Source organism: Pipistrellus hanaki, assembly GCF_964339955.1.
Source record: "Pipistrellus hanaki genome assembly, chromosome: 9".
NCBI classification, from domain to species: domain Eukaryota; kingdom Metazoa; phylum Chordata; class Mammalia; order Chiroptera; family Vespertilionidae; genus Pipistrellus; species Pipistrellus hanaki.
In genome coordinates, this window is record NC_140511.1 from 46,703,732 (window position 1) to 46,728,579 (window position 24,848).

Sequence of the window (24,848 nt, forward strand, 5' to 3'; positions counted from 1 at the left end):
TTACAATTCTCCAGAGTGACTTTTACAACTCTGCATTTTCTCTGCTATCCCAATAGAACAGCGATTTTCAGCTGGAAGAATTTTTAAAACATGCAATATTGAGTAGTTAGTCATGGGCACTGACCTCTTTTTCCTAAGATGCAAATAAAAATATGACAATAGCTAACATAACAAAAGCTAGTCAGTGTGAATGAAACAAGATTATACCTTTTTTGTTGGATTGGCCAAAAAAAAAATTTTTTTTTTTTTTTTTTTTTTTTTTAGTGTGTGCTGCAGAATTTTAGTAAGTAGTTTGTGTACCATGACATGAAAAGGCTGAAAACTGCTGCAATAGAAGGCCCTTCAGGCCCTAGTACCAGTCACAGCGGGATTTCAAAGCGTTTCTGTTGGGTGAACACTCCGTGGCATCCTGAATTACCTTTCTGCACATGATTTGCTTTGAGATGTCCCTAGCAACAACACAGCCTTATGGCTAAGAATGCCGGTTACAGGGATTCTACCCTAATTGTTTTAGAGCGGGGCCTGGACCCGAGTATATAAAAGCAACAAGAACAACAAAAATCAGGGTTACCTTGCCTCCCCATACAATGAAAAATGGCAGGTACCATTTTTTTTCTGAGTGTCAGGTTTTTCATTGGCAAAATGGAGATAACACTTACACAGACCTTGTTGGGCCATCCAGAGAATTAAAGGAGATTATATGTCTAAAAGCCTTGTGGTACAGTGCCCGGCACACACACGAAAGAGCTCAGTACTGTGCAGTTAGGTAGTTATTTCTGGGTTTACTGCACAAAAGGCTGAAGAGGTGGATGTATGAGAGGTGCCCTGTATTCCCAAATTCTGTGATACCCTTCCTTGGTGTGTCCTGGAAACATGCTGGCAAATCCTCAGATTTCCAGTCAGTTGCTCAGACCACCAGCCAAGATCTACAAAGCTCCAGGTAAGTCCCGATGTGTTTCTCGGGTGCCATTTGGCCTTAGTTCTGACCTGAGAGCCTCCACCTTCTCCCAATGTGAGCAGGTTGGCGGAAAGGGTCCTGTGCTTGGGAAATCTTCCCTTTGACGGCCCCAAACCTCACGTTTGGGCATCTAGTACTCGCAGGCCCATGGTGGTTTTTGGACAGGCGGTTGCTTTTCAAGTTTGAAACTGGGGCTCTATGTTCTCCAGATCTGGCGGGTGTGGTCCAGTCTGCACCTTTTTTCCTCAACGCACCGCACCCCAAAAAACGTGCTTTGGCCACACGTGCCAAATTTGGCGAGGGGAGGAGGTGGAAGAGGTTTGCTGTGCATCAGGTCGGAGGGGTGCGGTGGCGAGAGCGCCCGGAGCGCTGGGAACCTGGGTGCCACCGCTCTGAGCGCGAGGTGCGAGCGGAGCCCCGCGCTCCTCTCTAGGCGCCGGCGAGCGCCCGGAGCTCCCCGCCGGCGGGCATCCCACTCCGCGGCGCGCACCCTGACCCGGCCCCGCCCCGCCCCCGGCGGCCGTGAGTGGCGGGCGGAGCGCGAGGTGCCAGGCGCGCGGGGCTGTGCGGCGCCACCGCTCCCGGGGCCGGGGGAGGGCCGGAGGGGCCGGAAGGGGGAGAGAGAGAGAGCCCCACCGACCGGCTGGCAGAGAGCTGCATGCAACCGGTGGGAGGCCGGGCCGGCCGGGGCTGGGGCTGGGGCTGGGGCTGGGGCTCGGGCCGTGTCTCCGCGGGTCCCCGGCGGCGGCGGCTCTGAGCTGGCAGGCGGAGGGCTGTCTCCCGCGCCCGCCTGCCCGGCGCGGTCCGAGGATGCGGGGGGGCGATGCCCGGGGCCAGGGACGCGCTCTGTCACCAGGCGCTGCAGCTGCTGGCCGAGCTGTGCGCCCGCGGGGCCCTGGAGCACGACAGCTGCCAGGAATTCATCTACCACCTGCGGGACCGCGCCAGACCCCGGCCCCGCGACCCAGGTGAGCGCCGCCGCCGCCGCCCGCCCGGCGCGGTCCGAGGGCCCCGGGCTGGGAGCGGGGGCCGCACCGGGGCCTGAGGCAGGAGAGCGCCGCGGGCTGGAAGGGAGTTTGGGGGGGGGGGGGTGTTGCCAACGAGCTAGAGGAGGGGATCAGGAACGTGCACCCCCCCTCACTCCCCGCCCTGGCCTGATGCCCAAACCGGGCGGGGACCCGAGGAAGGCTGCTGAGCGGAGGCCGAGGCCAGGTGGGCTGGGGTAAGGTTGGGGGGACCACGCCCGCCACCTGCGCTCGGGCTCCTGGGGGCGGCTCCGGAGCGCACAGCTCCGCGCCCCCTTTCCCCTGCTCTGCACTCCGGGCCGGGCCGGGGGAGGCCACGACGGCCTTGGAGCCCTGGGGAAGGGGGCCGAGGCCCGAGGAAAAGTCTGGGAAGTTGAGAGTTGGGGACGGGCCCCTGCAGCGACTGAATCCCACCGGGCGCTCTTCATCCTGGCGCCGAAGCGCCCATTTCCCTTCTCTGGTCTGGCTGAGACGGGCGGGGAGGGATCTGTCACTGGGAAGGGGACAGGGAGCCCCAGGTCCTGGGCATCCGGGCCTGAACCGTTCCCTGCGGGCCCCTTGGCAGTGGAGGCGGCCTGGGCCAGGCGTGGGCCTGGCGCCTGGCGTGACCAGCTGCCACCTCAGGGCACACCTGGGCCAGTGGGTCTCTGGTCAAGGCGTGTGCACCTGCAGTGTTATCCCCAGGGAAAGTTGTGAGGCTCCTAACTTTGGAAAGTTTATTTATCTTGGCATTTGATCAATCAAGGCTGGAGGAGGGAGTTTTGGTGGAGCCATTTGCTTTCCCCAAAGGCTCTGGGTCTCCCGCGTCTGACTTCTCATCCACTACTAGTTACATGCACAGTCCCTGTAAATGTTTTCTTGGGATTCTACTCACCTGGAAAAATATTTTTTTCGAATATCCTCTCAGCCTAAATACAAAAAAAAAAAAAAACCAAAAAAAAACCAAAAAAACAACAAAGTAATTGTGATTGGGTTGTTAAAGGTGGGATGGAAAAAAAAAAGGCCTTTTCCCTGATTGTCTTGTGTATACATTTTGGAAATGAGCCATTGCTGTGCAAATTATCCGGCACAAATATACCTCATTTTAAGCCAATCTGTTATATAAAAAATCCATTTCCCAAAGGATAAGTTAGAGAATGGCTTGATTCATAAAGAGGTACACACAGAGCCTGACTTAAATAGCATTTCCTTGGATAGTATATTCAACATGAGTCTGTAGGGTGAAGAGGACTCATCTGTTAAAAGTTTGCAATATATTTTTCCTACTCAAAGCCTTTTATTTCTATGGAAGAAGGGAAAAAAATATTGTTCTCTATTGCCTGTGGTTACATTAATTAAGTTTATCGGGTGATCAGTAACGTGTTCTGTACGCAAAGTGGAGAGTTAAGTCAGGAAATTCTGTTGATGCCAAATGATTTCCCCAGAATTGTAATGTCCGGCCTTTGTGTGGCTTGTTGCTGAGTGTGACATGCTGCACAGACCACGGGCGTGGATGAGCGTGCCGCACGTCACGAACTAGGGGCGCGGGATGAAGTCCTGAGTGGGGCAGGTTCTGTCCCCGGCAGCAGGAACAGACCGTTATTTAGCATGCTGCACCCAAAGCGAGCCTCCGTGTTGCCGCGTCCCACGTCCTTGCCTGCGACTGTGCCATGAGTTCCCATTGTTATCCCCCATAAGCGCTTGTCTTCGGCTTTTGTACAAGAGAAGATGGATGAGGTCTCTTGCCAAGTTGCGTGTTTAACATCTCTTCGGCCGATTTGATGCCTCTGTTCTTTTTCATCCACGAACTGGAATTTCATGTTCTTAGGTCTCCCTCAACCCCTGCACTGGGCTGCCCTTGAGAAAGAGTCACAGAGAAGGTTCCTTACAAAAGACAAATCTGATTCTTTGGCTGAGACACAGCCATGGATAGGAGTATGCCTTCCGTTGCTTGGAGTTCTTGAAAGCACTGCTCTGCTTTCTTAAACTACAGCAAGGGGGTTTTGAGGCAGCCCCTGAGGATTATGGGTTTGTGTCAGGAAGTCTCCTGCTTTTGAGGAAGGAGTTGGGGGGGTGGGTACTGTGAGTAAAGATGAGAGGAACTGAGGCTGAAGTTGACATCCAAAGTGTACCCTCTCTCCCAGGGTACTTCAGTGCAGGCCAGAATTTTGTTTTCACTTTCCTCTTTACTCTCCTTGCTTACATTGATTCTTACAGCAGATGCATTTATCTCCCTCCCGCTAAAGCTGTTTGATTGTACACACCTAGAGTGGCTACAATTTCTGATTCCTACAAGCTGAGTGGCTGTAGTAGCTGCACAACAAACACTGTGCATGGTGCGTGTAGTGAACCAGGACCGCCCTGCACAGCGGCCCTGAACGTGAGTCCCAGGAGGGAGCTGTTCCTTTCTAGGAAGGAACCCACCTGTATGCCGAGCCCCAGCTCTCTCTGATTTCTGTCCATGGCTACCTAATGGTGGCCAGGTCTTCTCAAGCTCAGTTGAGGAACTTTGGTTTTAAAAGGAGAAAACAGATGTAATTCCCCATGGACAGCAGAGTGACACTGACTCTAGGATGCTTGTTCACCTTACAAGTGGGATAAGCCTGGGTTACAGACCAGTGGGCATCACAAGGGTGCTTCCTTCAGAGCTCTGATGTGGGAGTATTGCACCTTGTCTTTCTTAACTTGGTGTTAAGAGAGGATTTGATAAAGTGTGATTTTTAAAAAATGAAGCTAAGTCTCAATTGGAACCAGTTCTTCATCTGTACCAACTATGGAAAGTAAAGTGTTGACCTTTAAGCTAAGTGTGAGTACCTTTTTCCACAGAAAGCAATTAGAATGTTTCTGTTAGGGGTCTTTCAGTTGTTTCATATACCAGAAGGGTGGGGCAAAAAATAGTTACTGTATTGGCAATGTGGGACATAAACTTGCAAATCTCAGAGAATAGCCTTCATGGCCAAGGGAAGAGCAAGTGCAGAGGTCCTGAGACAGAAGTGTCCTTAATGTGATTCAAGGAAACACTGAGTTCAAGGGCATCTGAAGCAGAGTGAAAAAGATGGAGATAACAAAAAATGTGATCAAGGGTTGGAGGGGGAAGAGCATGTAAGGCCTTGTAAACTATTATATAGTCTTTGGTTTTTACTCTGAATGAGATGTGGAGCCATCAGAAGGGGCTGAGCAGAGAAGTGGCAATACACTGGCTGCTGTGTTGAAAAAAAAAATACTTGAGAAGGTCCTGGCTAGAAGACAGAGAAACATGTTGGGAAACTGTTGTAGTAATCCAGATGGAGGAGTCAGTGGTTTGGACCAGGGTCGTCTTAGCGAAGATGGTGAGAAGGAATTGGAGTATGGACCCTGAAGGCACAACACTAGGGTTTGTCACTGGAATGGATGTGAGGAGTGAGAGAACAGAAGTTAAGGATGACTCCAAAGCTTTTTGACTTAAGTATCTCCATTTACAACATGGAAGACTTTAGGGGGAGTAGAGTTGGAGAGGGGAAGGAAATGAGGAGGTTCCTGATTTATTTTTTTAAACTGTACTTATTGTGTGTTTAACAGTGATCTGAAACATGTTTTATTTAACATCACCAACTGGTCTGTGCTTGGATTTTGTAAATGGGGACTTCATTCTCTCTCCTAAAGAGGGCCAGTTGATTACAGGACAGCATTTATTGTCAAAAGGTTTTTCCTTGTATGGAATGAAAAGCTGTCTTTAACTTTCATCCATTGATCTTGCTTGTACTTTTTCCCTGTCAAAAAGAATGTCTCTTATGGGGGGTGGAGAGAATGTCTCTTCCCATTACACACCTTTGGCTGTCAGAAAGTAGCTATTTTAACTTTTCTCAACCTGTTGTTTCCACATCTGGAAAAGAGGATGGTAACATGGGACTCCTAGCTTTTCACCACATTTTATTATATTCTTCTTAAGTCTTTTCTTCTGTAGACTGCCAACCATGTCTGTGCCAAGCATTTAGTGTGGGCCACTTAATCCTTATAAAGTCTTCTAATACCTCGCTGCTCAAAGTGTTCATCTGTGGACCAGGCTCATAGGTATCCTCAGGCATATCATTCTGTGTATTAGCAGGAGCCTCAGCTAATTCATAGGGACATTGAAGTTTGAGGGGCATTGTTACAAGATTGATGTATATGAATAAACTAAAACTCAGAGAGCTAAGCTAGCCCAAGGCCATGGGTTCCATTTAAGCAAAGAGTTGAGCCTAAGTCAGGTAGAATCTTAGGTAAACACCTCACATATACTAAGAGTGTAGGGGTTATTGTCAATGCAAATTACCTAGGTATTTCTCATCAGAGCCATCTTTAGACTCACTCTCTTTGTTCTGCACTTCTATATTGGATTTCATTTCTAAGTGTAGTTTAAATTCTATGCAGTTTTAAGGATTCAGCTCAATTTTTGGTTATGCATTTTTGAATTATATGAATTTGAATGATATGAACTATTTGAGTTTTATGAATTATTCAGGATACTGGTTTTCCATTGACATTCTAGCTTTGTATTTCTAGAGACTTTTCTTCATTTTCTGGCTCACCTGGTCAATAGGGTGTGAAGCAGGGCCTGAGGACACAGCACTGATGACTCCTCTTTCTAGATGGACGGTAACCCTATTCAGGAAAAGCTTTTTCTAGACCAGTGGTTTTTGACATTAGGCAGCTTTGCCAAACAAACAAACAAAAATAAAACAAAAAAATTAAACATTCCATCGGAATCTCTGGGGCTGGGGTCTAATATCAGTATTTTTTTTAGTTTCTCAGCTGATTCAAATGTGTAGCCAGGAGAAGGACAACTCTTCCAGGGGTCCTCAAACTTTTTAAAGTGGGGGCCAGATCACGGTCCCTCAGAGAGCTGGAGGGCCGGACTATATGAACTACTAATTCCTACTGTAACACCTCGGCTGCGCTCACTGCCCAAAAAACCTGGCGGGCCGGATCAGACTCCTCTGCGGGCCGCATGTGGCCCGAGGGCCATAGTTTGAAGACCTCTGCTTCAGACCATCCAGTGGAGGATGAATCCACCTGACTCTGCTCAGCTTGCAAAATTAGGAAAGATGGTATCCAATGTCAGGAGTTTTGACTGTGACCCTTGCACCCTTATTACCTAAATCAATGAATTCTTAACTATCTTTTGACATTATTATCCCAAACTTTTATTTGGTAGACTCTTTAAAATTATCCTGAGAATCTATTATGTTCACTCAATTGGGGGGAAAAAGAAAGAACAAATTGAGAAAATCATGCCAAATACTATTTCATTAAAAGGCCATAATGTGGAAATTTTATTAATGTCACATTATAGTGAATTAGAGTGAAGTAAACTCATTAGAAGATGTGCATGTAAAATGATAATTAAATATAGTTTCTAAGGGAAAATTTCCAAAATAATTACCAAGATTAAATATTAGCCTTAATTCACATTTTCACAGATAGTCCAAAGAAAATCAACCTGAAAACACTGGATTTTTATGAATAGACATTGATGTCATTATGCACTAAGGGATTAATTTTAAAAATGAATGTTAATTGCAATCAGGAAATTGTCTTCTAAGGAATGAGTGGCATATTGGATGCATAATATGTGAAGATCTAATTTACATTTACTTCAGTGACATTTTGGAGCCTCTTCATAAATATTTTATTTAAACAAGTGTGTTTTCATCTCTGTGGGATTCCTCTACATGGACCATCTATTAGTTGTATAGGCAATTGTTAAGAGGGAAAAACTAAAGCAAACCATGATGAAGGCTTCACAGGCAGCCTGTTACCAGCTGCCTCTTTTAAGAATAAATAGCTGAAACTGGTTTGGCTCAGTGGTAGAGCATCGGTCTGCGGACTGAAGGGTCCCAGGTTCAATTCCGGTCAGGGGCATGTATGTTGGTTGTGCGCACATCTCCAGTAGGGGGTGTGCAAGAGGCAGCTGGTTAATGTTTCTCTCTCATCGATGTTTCTAGCTCTCTATCTCTCTCCCTTCCTCTCTGTAAAAAATCAATAAAATATTTTTTTAAAAAGAATAAATAATCAAAAAGACTTTTTGATGTGGGCTGAACTCTCACAGAAAAATTAAGCTGACACCTCAGGAAAAGTACCCCAAAATTCTCTATTTTGTAAAGAAGATAGGCACTGCTTTCACTGGAAAAGCGTATTGGAATTTCTGTGTTTGTGTGTGCACATGTGCTTTCCCATATGTTTGGCTTCAAAAAACAAACAAACAAACAAACAAACAAACACACCATAGTTCTTTCTTAACTGATTTACTTGAAAGACAAAGTTCACATGCTACCTAGTACGTTGGAGAAAAGGGGAGGGACTTAGTGAGAGGCAGCAGTGGGAGAGCAGTCTCATTTTTTAAGGGATAAGTTGGAGTATTTCTCCTTTCTAAACGAAATCACAGTTTCAGCCATAAAAGTGCTCCGTGGCTGCTGCTTCTATGTGTTTCATTGGTTGGTTGTGGGAACAGCTTTAAACCAAAGCAATTCCATGAGGTAGGTTTTGCAGATCTCCTTGAAATAGTCATCCTGTGCAGGTACTTTATCACACAAAAACTTCCACATCAACATTGATAGAGCTGCGTCTGAAAGAAAAATAAACGAACTCACCCGGGAAATCAAGATGACAAAATGGAATAGGCGAGAGCTTTGGAGTCAGAATCTGATCCTGCACTTACTATTGATATTATAGCTTCGTGACTTCGAGCAAAATATTTAACTCTTCACTTTATTCATCTGTAAAATGGGAGTGGGTGGCTATCGTGGCACAGTGCCAAGGAAAGGGGTGGGGAATGGAGAGTGGCAGGCCCTATAAGGCCCGGGAAATCATTTGGTCTGGCCCTGGCAAGGCATTAGGGGTGAGTTTTAAATGTTTGACCAAATATAGCAGGCTGATTTTTAGCTGATAATTTTGTATAGCCTGCTAATGATGTTATAAGTATCTAAATGGTCCATGGTGGTAAAAAGGTTCCCCACGCCCGGACTAGGGTAAGTGCTCAATAACTCGAAATTGGTGGTAGTAGCATCACCTGTCCATGCTTCCTCTCAGCTGTGTCCATGACATGCAGGTTTCACCTATTTGTAATCATTCAGAGACAAATTTTCTGTTCTACATTTTGTAAACTTAGAGTTTTTTACAACTTACTAGCTGTGTGCTCCATGTAAGTGTCCTTGTTTTTTCATCAGTAAAATGGATTACTAGTCTCCAGATAAACTACAGAAAGCCCAATTTAATTTGAATTTTTGATAAGCAACAGATAATATTGCATGGGACAGACTTATATTAAATAACTAGAGGCCCAATGCATGAAATTTGTACAAGAGTAGGCCTTCCTTTCCCGGCTGCTGGCACCTGGTTCCCTCTGGCACCCGGGACCCGGGCTTCCTTCACAGCCCTTGCTTTGTCCAGAAGGTTGTCTGGGAGGATGTCTGGTCTAATTAGCACATTACACTTTTATTATTATAGATTTTGCTTGTCTATCTGAAATTCAAATTGAACTGGACACCTTACATTTTTATTTGCTAAATCTGCCAATCCTCTATTATTACCTATCTCATAATGCATGAAATACCAAAGTAACTGGCACATAGCAAATGTTCAATAATTATTAACCATTATACCTATTATAATTTTTCCATAATGGACAATTGTGCAATTTCTGTGATGACAATATATATTCCAAAGAGTAAACATACCTTTTTAATGTAGCTATTTTAGGGGGAGGGGATTTCTAGATTCTAATTTTTTTCATTGCTATTTATAACATTTTATATTTATGATATCCTACTCCCTTTTGGGAAAATTTCTTAATGATAAATGATGAATTTCTTAATAATAAATGATGAGCAGTGGGCTCAGATTGCTTTCCAGTAGATCGATGCCATTAAGCCTGTGCCAGGCCAGCAGTCAGTCCATTAGCATGAGGTGGTAGAACGTGAACTTAAGGTTGCTATTTAACAGGACCTGTGTTTCTTTACAAGAGCATATGTGTGGCCATTTACTTGTTCTTTTTAAAGTAGCTACCTCATTGTTGTTTCAATTTGTACTCCTTGTAGGTAGGATTGAATATATTTAATATTTTAAACCTACTTGTATTTCCTCTTATGTAACTTCTGTGTTTATTCCCTACCATATGCCAGTTTATTTTTTTGAGAATCTACCAGTTTTCTTACCAATTTGCATTAGTATAAAATATAAATATTCTGTAAATTAGGTCATAGGTGGAATATTGTTAATGAATGAATTCAGATTATCTGACTATAATCAATCTATCATATTTTAGGGGTGCATCAGGAAATAGGATTCATTGTGGCATTCTTTTTTTTTTTTTTTTTTTTTTTTTGAGGGGAGGGTTAAGCTTTAATTGAACAATGTTGAGAATTAGAATTTTTCATTTTCTGCCCATAATGGCAAAGAGATGAAAAGTAACACACTGTAATATTCTTTCCATGCAAAGTGCTGCTTTTATTTATATGAAATATGAAAACAACTTGTTGTTACATAACTTGGATATCTTTTTCCTTTATGTTTTCTCTCCCTCTTTCCAACCTCTCTTCCCTTCCAGCACTCATGTAACCTTTACTCTAGCCACACTGATATGACCACTCTTTTTAACTTATAATTAAGTTAAATTTTTAAAAATTTGAGTGCCTCTTAAGTGCCAGGTACTAGGTTAGGCATCAGTAATTCAGAGACACATTAAACATGGTTATTACCTCTAGGAATTGAGATAAAACAATATTTACAATGAATACAATGAAGAGAAGAATGGATATATGTGCTGGAGACGGTGCAGGGAAGAGGAGAGAAGTGATTAGCTGACTGAGCGGGTCTGCAGAGGTTTCCTAGAAAAGTTGATTATTGGGTGGAACAGTGTGGATGGGAAGGACAGTGCAATCTAGGAACTCAGAAAGGCCCTAAGACAGGAGAGAGCGGATCTTCAGTAAAAGTAAGCGGAGTGTAGAGGGAGGGATGAGTCTGTTTCTGGTAGACACTGGTCAGCTCATGGGAGTTCTTGCCTGCTGTTGTCAAAGTCCCGAGGAGGACTTAGGCTAGAGTACTTCCATGCAGAAATCTTGAAAGAAATACAATTTCCTGTGATGAGCCCAAAGGATCCTTTCTCGGCAAAGTACTACAGGAGATTTCAGGATGGGGGAGTTTTGTGAGGGCACTCGTCTTTCTGGTTCTGTGGGGAGTGAGCTCGAGTGGGTGGTAAGGACGCTCTTCCTGTCCAAGGTGAGTTCCTGACAGATTGGAATCACAGAATGGGGGATTACCTACTTTAGGTTCCCAATTGTGTCACCCTGAAACGCAAGTATAATCACCTCATATAGCTGTAAAAACTACCTTTTAGCAAGTTTAGCCGCCTGATTCAAGCATCTGGGCCCCAGATATAATTTCAGACAATGCCAACAGTGACATCTTGTTTCTTTGCCTGCTTATTTATCAATGAAAAAGCAACATATTGAGTTACATTGAAACAACTCAGTTTGTGGATATGCACAGTCTGTGTGTTTTTCCCCCCTGATGATGTAGGCTTGTTATCAGAAAGGGCCGGCCTGGAGTAGGTCTGCTTTGGGCTGGCAGGTTGTGCGTGGGATCTTGACTTTGTGAGGAAAGTGAGATGAAGGGTTTTTGTTTTCATTTTAAATTGTAAGAGATAACAGCACTAATGTGATGGGAATGATCTCGTAGAGAAGAGAAATGCATGATGTAGGATAAGGAGGGGAGGATTGCTCGAGCAATGTCCTTGAATGAGTATCTGGATATCCTTCCCAGGAGTTCACGGAAGAAGTCTATAGTCTGCATGTATACATTTGGGAACAGTCAGCATAAGGATGATATTTAAAGCTGAGAAACTAGATCACCAAGAGGCAAATGAATATTAAAAAGAAGTCAAACAACTAGTTAGAGGTTAGGACGATGAGAAGGAACCAACAAAGGAGGCAAAGGACACAGGAAGATAAGGGTCGTGGTGTCCCGGACGTGGAGAAAGTATTCCGGAGAGGAGAGAGGGACCCCTTGTGTGAAATGCAGCTGGCAGATCAGGTAAGGTGAGGACAGAACCGGCCATTGCCTTTAGCAACACACAGGTTCCTTGGAGACCTTGAATTGAATGATCTTGGAAGAGAGGTGGGTGAGCTGAGTTGGTGAAAGTCTGACTAAAGTCTCTTCAAAAGAGAACAGAAGTTGAAGAAAGGGAATGTACATAACTTTCTTTGAGTTTTGTTGTGAAAGAAAATAATAATTCAAAAGATGGTTTTTAAAGGACAAAATAACTGCATGTTGAAAGTGATACAGAGAATTGAACTGCCTGAGTGGTGTGCTTGAGTAGGTGGCATTTTCATCAGTTCGTTCATTGTCAAGGAGTCAGAGCAGAATATACAGGCCCCAGTGGGTAGATACGGTTCGGGGATCTTACAGAATTTGTCCACTGATTGCTATTCCATTATGGGTGAGAAAGGAAGCAGCAAGGTTATCAGCTGAGACTGAGGGTGGGGTAAGAGGTGATGGAAAAGAAAACAGAAAAGGGTCTGATAGTCTAGGACAGTGGTTGGCAAACTCATTAGTCAATAGAGCCAAATATCAACAGTGCGACGATTGAAATTTCTTTTGAGAGCCAAATTTTTTAAACTATATAAAACTACATTGTTATTAACTTAATTTGGGTATTCCTAAGCTGGCCTTTGCTGAAAACTCAAGGGACCAAAGAGCTGCATGTGGCTCGAGAGCCGCAGTTTGCCAACCACTGGTCCAGAAGATAGAAGAGTGAATGGATTAGGGAGGTGGAATATGTTTTCCAGGCAACCTTAAGGAGCCTCTTGAAGTTGATGATCATGAATTTAAAGTAATATCACCCATCATATGTGTGAAATTTTCTTCCAGACAGCTGTTTGTGCAGGCATGGAGAGACAGGAGATTGTGTTTGAGCAGGGCCGTGCTTATGTATGACAATGAAAGAGTTGCAGAGAGTTGAGGATGTATAGAATGGAGTGATTGGGATGACTGACTCTGAAATTTCATCTGAGTAAGGAGGGTAAAGTGGATATGTGGGGGTTAGGGATAGTCCAAAGGCGACAGGATTGTAGGCCCTCTGGGCTGAGTTGCTTCCTGAGACTGCAGTGAGGAGGAGGAGGGGGCCAGAGATCATGGAAGGGCTGAGTTGTTTGACGGTCGGGTCTAGGGTATGATCATGGGAGTGAGGCCCTAAGTTAGGGTGGAAGACAAATTACTGAAGGAGACAAGGAGAAGGATGGAAATACCAGAGTTTTTGGGGTATTAAATTAACCAAAAATTAAGAGAGAAAAAAGTAGTGTTGGAGAGATTGACAATAAGCCAGAAATGAGATGGGGAGAGTGAAGAAGAAAAGTAGGTGTCCATGACGAGCTGGGTATCTGTAGTGCAAGGGGTGTAAGGGCTACACTCAGCCCACATGACATTCACAGCTGGGGGATCTTAGAGGAAACACCAGAAGTAGCAGGCCATTAGTATTTATCTAGGCAGCAGTGTTGAAGGAATGCTTTAAGGAAATGGAGTTGAAGAATCGGAAATAGATATAAAAAATGTTCAACAGGTAAAATACTCAGTACACTGAAATGAATGGAGGGATCCTCATTCCCAAATTTTTGGCACAAGCACACGGGAGGTCTTATCAGGTCTACTACAGGAAGTCTGGGGAAGTAATGAGAATAACTTTGAATATTAATTTTGAGGATGTGTATGAGATCCAATGCAGATGTCCAGGGAAGTTAACTGCTGGAACCATTGGAAAGAAGTTACTGGAACTCAGAGCGTGAGAAGTGGTTGAATTCTAAGGCCGCTTTTAAATTGAAGTGTTTTAGAAAGTGATTCTCAATCCCAGCTACGCATCAGAATCAATAGGGGGAACTTCTGAAGATGCAAGTGCCCTTTCCCCAGACTGACTAAATCAGAATCTTCTGATTTATCTCAACACATGAGTCTGGTGTGCAGCCAAAGGTTGCAAATTAGAAGCATTTATGGCCTTAATGGGTGGATATTACTTTTTATAGTGCCAAAGTCAAAATAAATGATCTAACCATTTGTTTAAATTTGTTATAAAAGATTAGGCAAGAAAATCCAAGCACAAAAACGCTTTTACTATCTGTCATTGATCCTTTTTTTATTACTAGAGTGGGAGGTATCTCAAAGTATTAGTAAGTATGTCTGCTGTTGGCACAACTAATTATACATTCTGTATAAAAATTAGCTGTAGGATATAACTCTAGCATCCTGGCACTAAAATCACGGTCTTCTTTATTGCTAGGCTTATAGTACCATTATTATGGTTTACTTTTAATTTAGGATAACCGTGTTGTAAATGCACTCTGTAAAAATTCTAAGTAGGCTGTGAACTCAGAGAAGAACATGCTCGATTGATTCCTGTGGGCTGCCCCTCATTCTTGCCAACATGTTCACTTCCTGTTAACATGTTCACTTCCTGTCAGAAAAACCTGGGAAAACAAAGAGAGAGGAGCCCTATTAGAACCACTTTGAACACTTTTCAGAAAATCTTAGGTCAAACTTATTTTCCTTTCTCAATTTTTCAAATAACATGGGTGTCAATAATATGGATGGCATAGCCGAGCCAGCTCTGAATGCTTCCCAAATTATTTCAGAGGGAATGAGAAAACTGTTGTTTGCTTTTCTTTAATCTGTTCCACTGTGGCTGCTACTTTAGATTTAATGTCACTGTAATATCCTGAATTTATAGGTCATCCTTCTTGTTTGGCTTTTAAAGTGCTTTGTGTGAATTACTTTAATTTTTCAGGGAGTTAAAATTCATCATGCTATGGAATATATTTCAGAGAGAGTCTACAAAGAGAACTAGAAAATCCCCCACGTGCTTCTTCTTGCCTTCCAGCTGTTGTGGGTAGAATCACCCGTTGGTCCTAACTCCACAACTGCTTTAGAGCCCGTTTACGTGTGGGTTGCTGTAGGCTTCTCGTGGGGCATCTAATCCCCAGAGCTTCAATTTGAGAGGATTCACTCTGTAAACCCATAAAGATTAAAATAGCAGCTCTTTTTCATTACATTGGTTTTATGATCTTTTAATTTTCATATTGTCTTACGCTTCAGTGACTCAATCACCACTCTCTTACCAGTGCCTTAGAATGTGGGAATTGGGACGTTAACTTGGACAGATTCACAAACAAGAGCACTACGGAGTACGCCTTCATAGTAAAGGGCGACGGTTCTGGGCTGTGGACGCAGTGCTGTGGACAGCCATCGGCTCTGATCAGGGAAGCTCCTGGGCAGCAGCAGGTGGTAAACAGTGGCCTTAATCCTGCAGCTATGAACACGAGGAAATGTCAGGAGGACCAGAGCTAGCTTTACACTAGCTCAGTGGTCGGCAAACTGCGGCTCTTTGGCCCCTTGGATGAAGCTCTTTCACAAAATACCATGTACCCTAATTCAGTTAATAACAATGTACCTACCTATATAGTTTAAGTTTTAAAAAATTGGCTCTCAAAAGAAATTTCAATCATTGTACTGTTGATGTTTGACTCTGTTGATTAATGAGTTTGTCGACCACTGCACTAGCTGGTTCTTTTTAAAAACATATTTTTTTAATTGATTTAAAATTGGAAGGGAGAGGGAGAGAGAGATAGAGACATCAATAATGAGAGAGAATCATTGATTGGGTGCCTCCTGCATGCCCCTACTGAAAACCAAGCCCACAATCCAGGCATATGCCCTTGACCAGAATCAAACCTGTGACCATTCAGTCTGCAAGCCGACACTCCATCCACTGAACCAAGCCAGCTAGGGCAACACTGGCTGGTTCTTTAAAAGTTCAAGAACTAGTTTCATTAAATATATTAAAATAACAAGTTTAAAATATCTGTGGAGTGTATATTGTCTGTATCTGCTCTTTTTGCAAAGCCTCATGCTGATTAAATTAACATTCCTGTAATATACTGAATGTGACATAAAAGTCATTAAGTAAAACTTACTTTATTTTACCTTTTCTTGTAAAAAGGTATCTACTTGGCTTTTAGTACAAAATGACTCAGAGAAATACAGAAAGAAAATGTATAAGCCAGTTATTGAATTTGTCTAAAAATTTTTAGACTAATCTCAGTCACATTCCCTGTCTTTGGTCTGGATTAAAAAACAGAAGTTACACACCCACCAATACCTGTCCCTTTGAAGAGATAGTTTTGAAAAAGTAAAGAAAGTAAAGAAGAATAAACAAACAGTCCCTGAAATCTGGCAGTTGGTTTTTAGAGGCTACTATATCCTGCCTTAGTCACCCTGTGAAATGAGAGAACTGTGGTTGGAATGTGGCCCCTCCTCCTAGTTCCTTGATCTTCATATGAAGGGAGGATACCGGTAAATAAAACTTATTTTAAACTTATCAACAGGACAATAAATAAAGAAGACTTAGCAGCCATACACTTTTACCTTTCAGAAATGAAGCAATATTTAAATATATAGAACCAAGGTTGTTAAAATTTAAGAAGTTCAAAAAATCATAATTATAAAAGGAGATTACCTCACTTCACTAATAATCTGACACTTCCAATAGACACATAAATAGATAGAAAAATATCATTAAAAGTTTGATTTGTGCCGAAACCGGTTTGGCTCAGTGGATAGAGCGTCAGTCTGCGGACCAAAAGGTCCCGGGTTCGATTCCGGTCAAGGGCATGTACCTTGGTTGCAGGCACATCCCCAGTAGGGGGTGTGCAAGAGGCAGCTGATCTGTTTCTCTCTCATCGATGTTTCTAACTCTCTATCCCTCTCTCTTCCTCTCTGTAAAAAATCAATAAAATATAAAATAAAAGTTTGATTTGTATGAATTTTATACTAACCAAGAGAAAAATCATGTTCAAAGACTATTTCAAAAAAGTGGTCACTATCATAAAAGGGGAACTGATCAGGCCATGTATTTGGGCCACATTTATTGACCATAATGCAATAAAACAATTAGTGAATGAGCAACAAGAAACAATTCCACCAAAACCCTAACCACCTAAAACTTGAACTCTTTCAGAAATAGCGTCAGTAAATAAATAAATAAATAATCAGAAATGGAAACTGACATTATAGATTTTGAAAATACAATGGAAATAAGAGAGTACATATATCAAAACTGTGGAGTGCAGCCAAAGTGATATTTAAATGAAAATTCATAACTTTAACTTGATATGGTACACAAACAGAATAATAGAAAATAAATAAACCAACCATTAACTTGTGGAACCTAGAAATGGAAAAAATAAAGTAATCTCCCCCAAAAAATGAAGGAGCAAAGAAAACATTAGTGATACCAAAGATGAAATTAATGAATTAGAAAATGGGGGGGGGGGGGAGAAACAAAACCAAGTATGTTTCTTTGAATTGTAAATAAATATGTTGCTATTCTGACCAAGAAAAACAATGTGAGAAGATAAATATAAAGCAAAGGGGATGAGAAAATGAATATAATAACCAATGTACATGAGATTTCAATACTTATATAAGAAAATGCTATATATGCCAATGATATTTCCATACAGATTGAGTGGAAGGTATAAACATCCCAGAGCTGGTATAAAAATATCTAGAAGACATTATAAGCTACAGGCCCAGATATTTGTATAGGTCAGCTTATCAAAATGTCAGCAGTGCATCATCCTCTCTTCTGTTGGAACCATAATAGTTATTGCAAATATGTTTTAAATCCTCATTGCAAAAAGAAGAAAACCATTTTAAATTAGCACAAGAAATAAGTAATGGTCACAAGCACTTCCACTACCCAAAAAGAATCAGTTGTTTATTTAAAACAAACAAACAAACAAACTAGAATTGGAATTGCTAAATCTAGACTTATACACATTAAATATTTTAATACAAAATTATCAAGTTATTCTCTGTAGAGGCTTAACAATTCATATATTTTTAAAACTATTCCACAACACAGAAAAATATAGAAAACTTCCCAATTAACTTTATAAGGCTAGGAGCATACCAATATTAAATCTAACAAAGATGATAGGAAAATATTTTAAAAAATATTTATGCACATAAAAAATATCAAGCACATAAATACCCAAATTTTATGTTAAATAATAGTAAAATAAATACTGTTTCATATTAAAAGAATGATATGCTATAAGCTTGTAAAATTTATTTTAAGAATGCAAGAATGGAAAAGCACTAGGAAACCTGTTATCACACACAATGATAAATTGTATCCTGTTGTTGTTGGTGTATATAATTTGTTTTAATTTTTGACCATGTTTATACAAAATAAATAACATAAACTGCAGATTTTTTCAGTCCCCAACCATTCCCTTATTTAAAAAAAATTTTTGAGACATATTTTATGTCAAATAATTCACCCACTTTAAGTTTATAATTGAGGGATTATTAAATAAGTCTGAGGTTGTGCAAGCATCATTATAAATCATCTTTAGCTTTCCTTCACCCCAGCAATATTCCTCATGTTCATTCACAGTTAATCTGGTTGAGAAGGCCACTGATTCACTCTCTGTCTCCAAAATTTGCCTTCTCTGGACATTTCATACAAATGGAATCATATCGTATGTGGTCTCTTTTGTGACTGTCTTCTTTCACTGAGACACTGTTTTTGAGGTCCAGCCATGTTGTAGCATGTGTTATTAGTTCTTTACTTATTTAGTGATGAGTGTTTCATGATATGGATATGCCATATTTTATTTATTCATCAGTTCATGGACATTTGGGTTGTTTACAATTTGGGGGCCATTATTGCTGTGAAAATAATGCAGTTGTAAATTTTTGCATTGACGTATGTTTACATTTCCCTTGGGTACATACCTATCAGTGGAATTTCAGGCCCATATGATAACTCAGTGTTGAACATTTTGAGGAACTGCCAAACTGTTTTCCAAAATGGCTGCCCTGTTTTACATTCCGGTCAGTAGTGTATAAGGGCTCCCATTTCTCTGTATCCTCACCAGTATTTGTCATTATCTATCTTTTTTTGTATAGCCTTTCTAGTGAGTGTGAAATGGTGTCTCAGTCACAACAATAATTTTTTAGAGAAACATAATCACCTTAGGTGAGGTACAAAAGTCATCTGATAAAATTTTACATTATTCTTGATAAAAACTTAGGAAACAATGCTGGTGTGATGATGATGGTGATGATATAGTAAAAATCACATTATAACTATTAATAACAATGATGATGATACATAATAGAACTTAATCCCAGATACTGTTCAAAGCTTTTTATATAATAAAGCATTTAACACAGCAACTTTGAGGTAGGTTCTGGTGTTATCTCCATTTTACAGAGGAGGAATCCAAAGCTTATGCAGATGAAGTGATTTATCTGACTCACAGCTGGTAAGTCATGGAGCCAGAGTTTGAATGCAGGCATTGGGGATGCAGAGTCCAGTCCGTTAATTCTTAACCCTGCAATACAGAGACTCTCCTCTCGGCTGGGCCCTCATTGCTGCCTGGTTGATCGCTCTTCTGTCATTTGGCCTCTGCCTTGCCCTTTTCCCACTCATCTTTAGCTCTAATACACTAATCAGAAATATACTACTCCTAACTTGCTGCAGATAACTGTACTTCTCATTTCTTAGATAAAATAAAGACTATAACCCTTCCTAAGTCCCCAAGCCCCCCAAAAAACATACAAACCTAATGGAACAAAGTAGCATGGCAATATAGTATTTGGTAAAGGTAGCATTTCAAATGAGTGGGGGAGAAAGTGGATTATTCAGTAAATGGTTGTTGGGATAATTGGCTATTTGGCTAATTATCATATTTGTCACGTTTTGAATTTTACAAACAATAAAACCATTAAAATTCTAAAGGATGATAAAATAATGTATAATCAGGATTTTCTATGTATGACGGAAAAGCATCAATAGCTTAACACAGAAGGACATTTAAGAAATTCTCTCACATAAGTAGATCTAGAGGCAGGCTGTCCAGTTCTGGGAGGCTCCAGGTAGCCATGAGAACCAGGTTCCTGGAACTTTCTATTTTGCCTTCTCCAATGCATGGCCTTCTCACTCACATTCATCTCATGGGCTAAGGCAGCTGCTGAAATTCCAGCACTCACATTTACATTTCTCAGAAAGACCAAAGGCCCCACCTCCAACCTGATTTTTCACCTTAAATTTTTAGTCTGCTCTTAGTTTCTGGAAGTCCTACTCAACATTGTGCTCTCCTCTCACTGACCAGAATTTAGTCACATGGCCATACCTCGGTAGAAGGAAAGTTGGGAAATGTAGTCTTTTGGCTTGGTATCTTGTCATTCCAAATACAATTTATCTTTCTCCGACTAGTTGCTTATTTCACTTAGCACAATTCTCTCCAGTTCCATCCATGCTGTTGCAAATGGTAAAAGTTCCTTCTTTTTAATAGCGACATAGTATTCCATTGTGTAGATGTACCACAGTTTTTTAATCCACTCATCTGCTGATGGGCACTTAGGCTGTTTCCAAATACAATTTAAATTTCAGGGTATTTTTAATTTGGAAAAAGGAAAAAGTAGATATTGGGTGGCAACTACCAGTCATATTTTAGGCAGGCGAAGCATTCTTGAGCATGACCCCAAAGCCAACGACTGTAGTAGACAAGCTTGATGGAGTTTGACGAACACAACAGCGAAAGTATTTTTTTTTCTTTTGCAAAAGGCATTCTAAGCAAAATGAAGGCAAACAACAAAATGGGACAGAATAGTTGCCACGAATGACATATAATTAATCTTTTTTAAAAGTACAAAGAAATACACTAATCAGTAAGACACTTGATTGTGCCTTTTGAAGAGAAGCTATTCTTTGATTCTCCTTCAAATGTACAATAATATGGACAATGCCTAATCTTATGTGTACTTTTCAAAGAAAAACCACTTTGATCTTTTAGCTGGGGGCGGGAGGGGGTGTTTTTTGTTTTGGGTGTACACATTCTAGGCACATCAGTTTAATGCTTCTCTGTATCAGTACCTGTATGGTGATGGGCTGCGCGATTTAGGAGAGATTCGGCTAGATTACCTGAATGCTCAATTAACTGCCGTGTGAGAGTCGTCTGCTTTCAGATTGCTAAGGAGATCAAATCAGCAGCCATTCTCAGTTCCGTGCTTTATCAGGAAGTGAATGAAAGTGAAACAACCCATTAGCAGTCCTTTTTCTAAATATTAATAACTGAACTCCAAATCCTAGGAAAAAAGCTTAGCTCGTGTTTAGTGGTTATTATAGCCTGGGATGTTTTTACCCTGGGAGGGGGCACTGTTTCTCGTCTGATTACTTAGACAACAATAATTCTTCACAGCTTTCTCTTAATATCTTTTGATTAACAAGCACGTTGGAGCCAAGTGGATTTCAGTTATTTGGTATCCTTGGTAACCACTGTTAGATGATGAATTGGATCAGTTAAAATTAATTTCTTGTGAAAAATCTGCTTTCATGAGAAAATATTGGCTTTGATGTTTAGATGTACAAGCAATATACGTACGTTCGTGTGTGTGTGTGATCATATGTGAAGACTATTTGCAGATAAAAACTACAAAGCCTAGTAAATTTATAAAATGGGGATGAGGGAAGGCTGTAAGGATTCTGCCTTTAAGGACCCTGCTTTTACACGAAGAGAGGGGACTTGTATAAATGAAGGAACCTGAGGTACAATAGCCACTATGTGAGCTTTTGTTCAGCTAGAGGAGTAGCCTTTCTTCCCTTGCATTTGTGAATGCTGTCATGACAAAGCTCTTTTCTTGTTATCAAAGTTTGGAAAAAGACAGAGAACCGTTCTTTTTTTTTTTTTGTTCCAGTATAAAATAACCCAATATATATTTTAGCTCCAAGCACATTTTTTATGTCAATTTAGGAAGCATTTTCCTTTTGTCACAATAGGTACCTTAGGTGAGGCCCATATCTATGACAAGTCGTGTGTTTGTGGGATTTTACACCTTGGGGGTATTGCCAGAGCATGACAGAACCATTTGTGGACTATGTAGCATGGGCTGGGACTGCTGGCTGGTGAGATAGCAGCACGCTCATCCCAGCATTTGGAGCCTGCAGCAAAGGTGGGCTACAGCAGCCCCATTGGACAGAGGTGCCCCGGGTCCCTGCAGCCACACATTTCCCCAGAGCAGGGCGGGGAGGTGCTCTCTGTTCCAGGTAGGATTTTGGCTGCTGCTGACTTCAGGATAGTCTCTCTGCTCTCAGAGGAGCAATAAAATAGAGACTTAACGTGGAAAAGCAGGAGCGGAGCTATAACAAGGTGAATCATAGTGTTATTTATAAGATTAGCTGCTTAGAACCTTTTACCATCAAATCTCCCTTGCTCTACGGTTAAATATTCCCTAAATGAATATTTCCAGGGAAAAGCAAATATCCTTGGCAATCGATGTAAACTGCAAAGACTGCTCCGCCACCTCATAGTTGTATAACTTGGGGAGAATCACCTCATTTCTTGGCATCCCGATTTTTTTTGTATCTGCAAAACAAGGATAATAATGTTTGTAGGGGAACTGTAAGGTGTAAATGACATTATGGATTTGGGACGAGGCCTGGCACTTAGAGCTCAATAAATGTTAGTTCCCTTATTACTCCCCTCGGGGAAAGGTTTTTCTGAGTAAAAGGAAAAAAAAAATCTGTGCAAGTGACTCTTCCCCCATCCTTTATTTTTGCTTTCTTTTATTTCTTCCATTAATCTCCCTTCTTGTTTTTCACTAACCTTCTGATGCCCTGATACATTATTGTTTTCTCTAACTTCATCTTATCATCCCCTCTTGCTTCATTTTATTCTACAAACTTGTTATTAGCCCTTTTGCTGCTGATTTTCATACGTGATAATACAATGTAATCTAGCTATCCATTCGCACGTTTAACTGGAAACTCGCATATTCTGGGCGCTGTTCTTGGTGCTAGACTTGTGATGAGAAACGAATGGTCTCTGTCCTTAAGATTATATAGTCTAGTAGAGGATATAGATAAGTAAACAGGCAATTATAATGTAGTGCAGTAAGGGAATGTGTAGTGTATTATGGAAGCTCATAGGAGGGTTACCAAACATGAACTTGGTACAAGTGATATCAAAGAGACCACTTCCCCAGAGAAGGAATAAACAAGCTCTGACCTATTACAGAGGCCAGAGTTCAAGCAAAGCCTTCAGACAAAGAGTTTTTGGTTTGTTTTTATTTTTGTTGTTTTTTTGTTTGTTTGTTTGGGGGGGGGAATCATGTGAAAAGGCTTGAATATTTGAAGTGGTTCATAACTTAGGGAGCCTGAAGGAGTTTAGGGTAGGTGGAATTGAATTTGGGAGTTAGAGCAGGAGATGTTTACATGATGAGAGAGAAAGTCAGAAAGGTACATGCGGTCTTGAGGGCCATGTTAAGAATTTGAATCTTATCTTACAGGCAGTAGTGATATGTTTTATAGTAGAATCCATCTGGCATTGAGTATATATAGTAGGAGGGGGGTATAAAGGAAGCCTGAGGCTCCTGATTTAGGCAGCTAATCCATACAGAATATTGAAGAAGGAGCAGGTTGAGGGAGTGAGAGAAACTGAGTTGGGGTTTTAGAAATGTGTGCTTGAGGTATATAGTAGTTGTAACTATGTGTTGAAATGAAAAGTGTTTTCAAATTTTATTTTGAAATTATGATAGTGATCCAGTATGTCATTCCCGTTTTCTTGGTGTGTGTGTGTGTGTGTGTGTGTGTGTGTGTGTGTGTGTTTGGGGGGGAGGGGAAGGAGGTTTTTCCCCCCCATGATTCTCGTCCTTATGCCTGTTTATATATTTCAGTGTGCATGGTAGGATAATGATGGATATAATTACATGTATCCAAGTGGGATCAAAGTGAGTCCCATGGCCAGAAACATGGGCTGATGGTGATCTCAAGGAAAGCGTATGAGTGAGTATTTGGGGGGATAAATGATAGGTAAAGACTTATCCTGCCGAAACTCAATCCCCAGGATGCACGATGTCTCTAAATCAGCTAACTTCATTGAAGAAAGAACCATGGCTTTGTTACTGCTGAATTTTTCCAAAATGTTTAGAGTCTATTTTTATTTCTGGCTTGTATGCCCTTTGAGGTAAAGCTCCATGATAAGTGCATTACCTGCAGGGCTATGTTGAACCGTCTTTGGTCTGTCAGACCCTAACTTCTCTTTTGCTTCCAGTGGAGCCCCCTCCTCTGGTCTTTCAGGATGTGTTGACGAAATCCATCTTTCTGTAGTTTACAGCAGTCATGAGAGTATAATTGATCATACCTCTGTTAAGTTCCTATTTTCACCGTGTTAGTTGTTTGTTTCCTTTCTCCCCATACTGCTGTGCTCTTGTCTCCATCCCTACTCAGGTTTTTCCCTTTCTTCACCTCTCACAACCCACCTGGTGCAAGGAACTGTACCTGACCTTGAACTACTGGGGCTGATGCCTTATAACGTCTGTGGTGGAATGAGTAGTCTCCCCTTACAGGATGCAGCAGCCACACAGAAGGCCACCTTCTCAGGAAACCTAGCAGTGGTTTCTCAGCCCCTTTCTCAGATCCAGGCCCCTCCACTGACAAACACCATTTGTTTTGCTTTGTTTACAACATCTCCTGTTAACCCCTGATTCCTCCCATTGATTTGGGAGCATGTCCTAAAGGGTCTTGCTACCCACTGGAGTGAAGACGGCTGAGTGATCTAACAGCTTCACCCCGCCCCTGGCGTGGGCTGGAATTAGTTCTGGGGAGACAGGGCTGCGCAAAGACACCTGGCAAAGCATACGTGGCTTTTGCTCCAGTCTGGGCATGCTCCTGGTCTGCCAGCACTGCTCCACTGGCTCCTCCTGGTTTGCCAGCCTCTGGACTTTGCCCATCACTTCTCCAAGGGGCTTCTCTCTCCACCACCACCCTGCTCAGAAAATAGCTTACACTTGCTGGGTTGCTTCCTCATCTTCTT

The 24,848-nt window shown here is 41.7% G+C and overlaps 1 protein-coding gene across 5 annotated transcripts in view; it reads left to right on the forward strand.

Annotated features, from left to right (window-relative positions):
* The first annotated feature begins 1,470 nt into the window (after nucleotides 1-1,470).
* The window catches only part of SYT9 (synaptotagmin 9), a 146,663-nt gene continuing 123,285 nt past the window's right edge, over nucleotides 1,471-24,848 (forward strand). For 4 of the 5 annotated variants that reach the window (XR_014795932.1, XR_014795933.1, XM_084894222.1 and 1 more), the window contains exon 1: nucleotides 1,471-1,926. Coding sequence is in view for 3 of the 5 variants with exons in the window: in XM_084894222.1 (XP_084750348.1) it covers nucleotides 1,782-1,926 (145 nt within the window). In the remaining 2 variants the exon portion in view is untranslated. The remainder of the gene's footprint in view (nucleotides 1,927-24,848) is intronic. The other variant, XM_084894223.1, reaches the window with a different exon arrangement.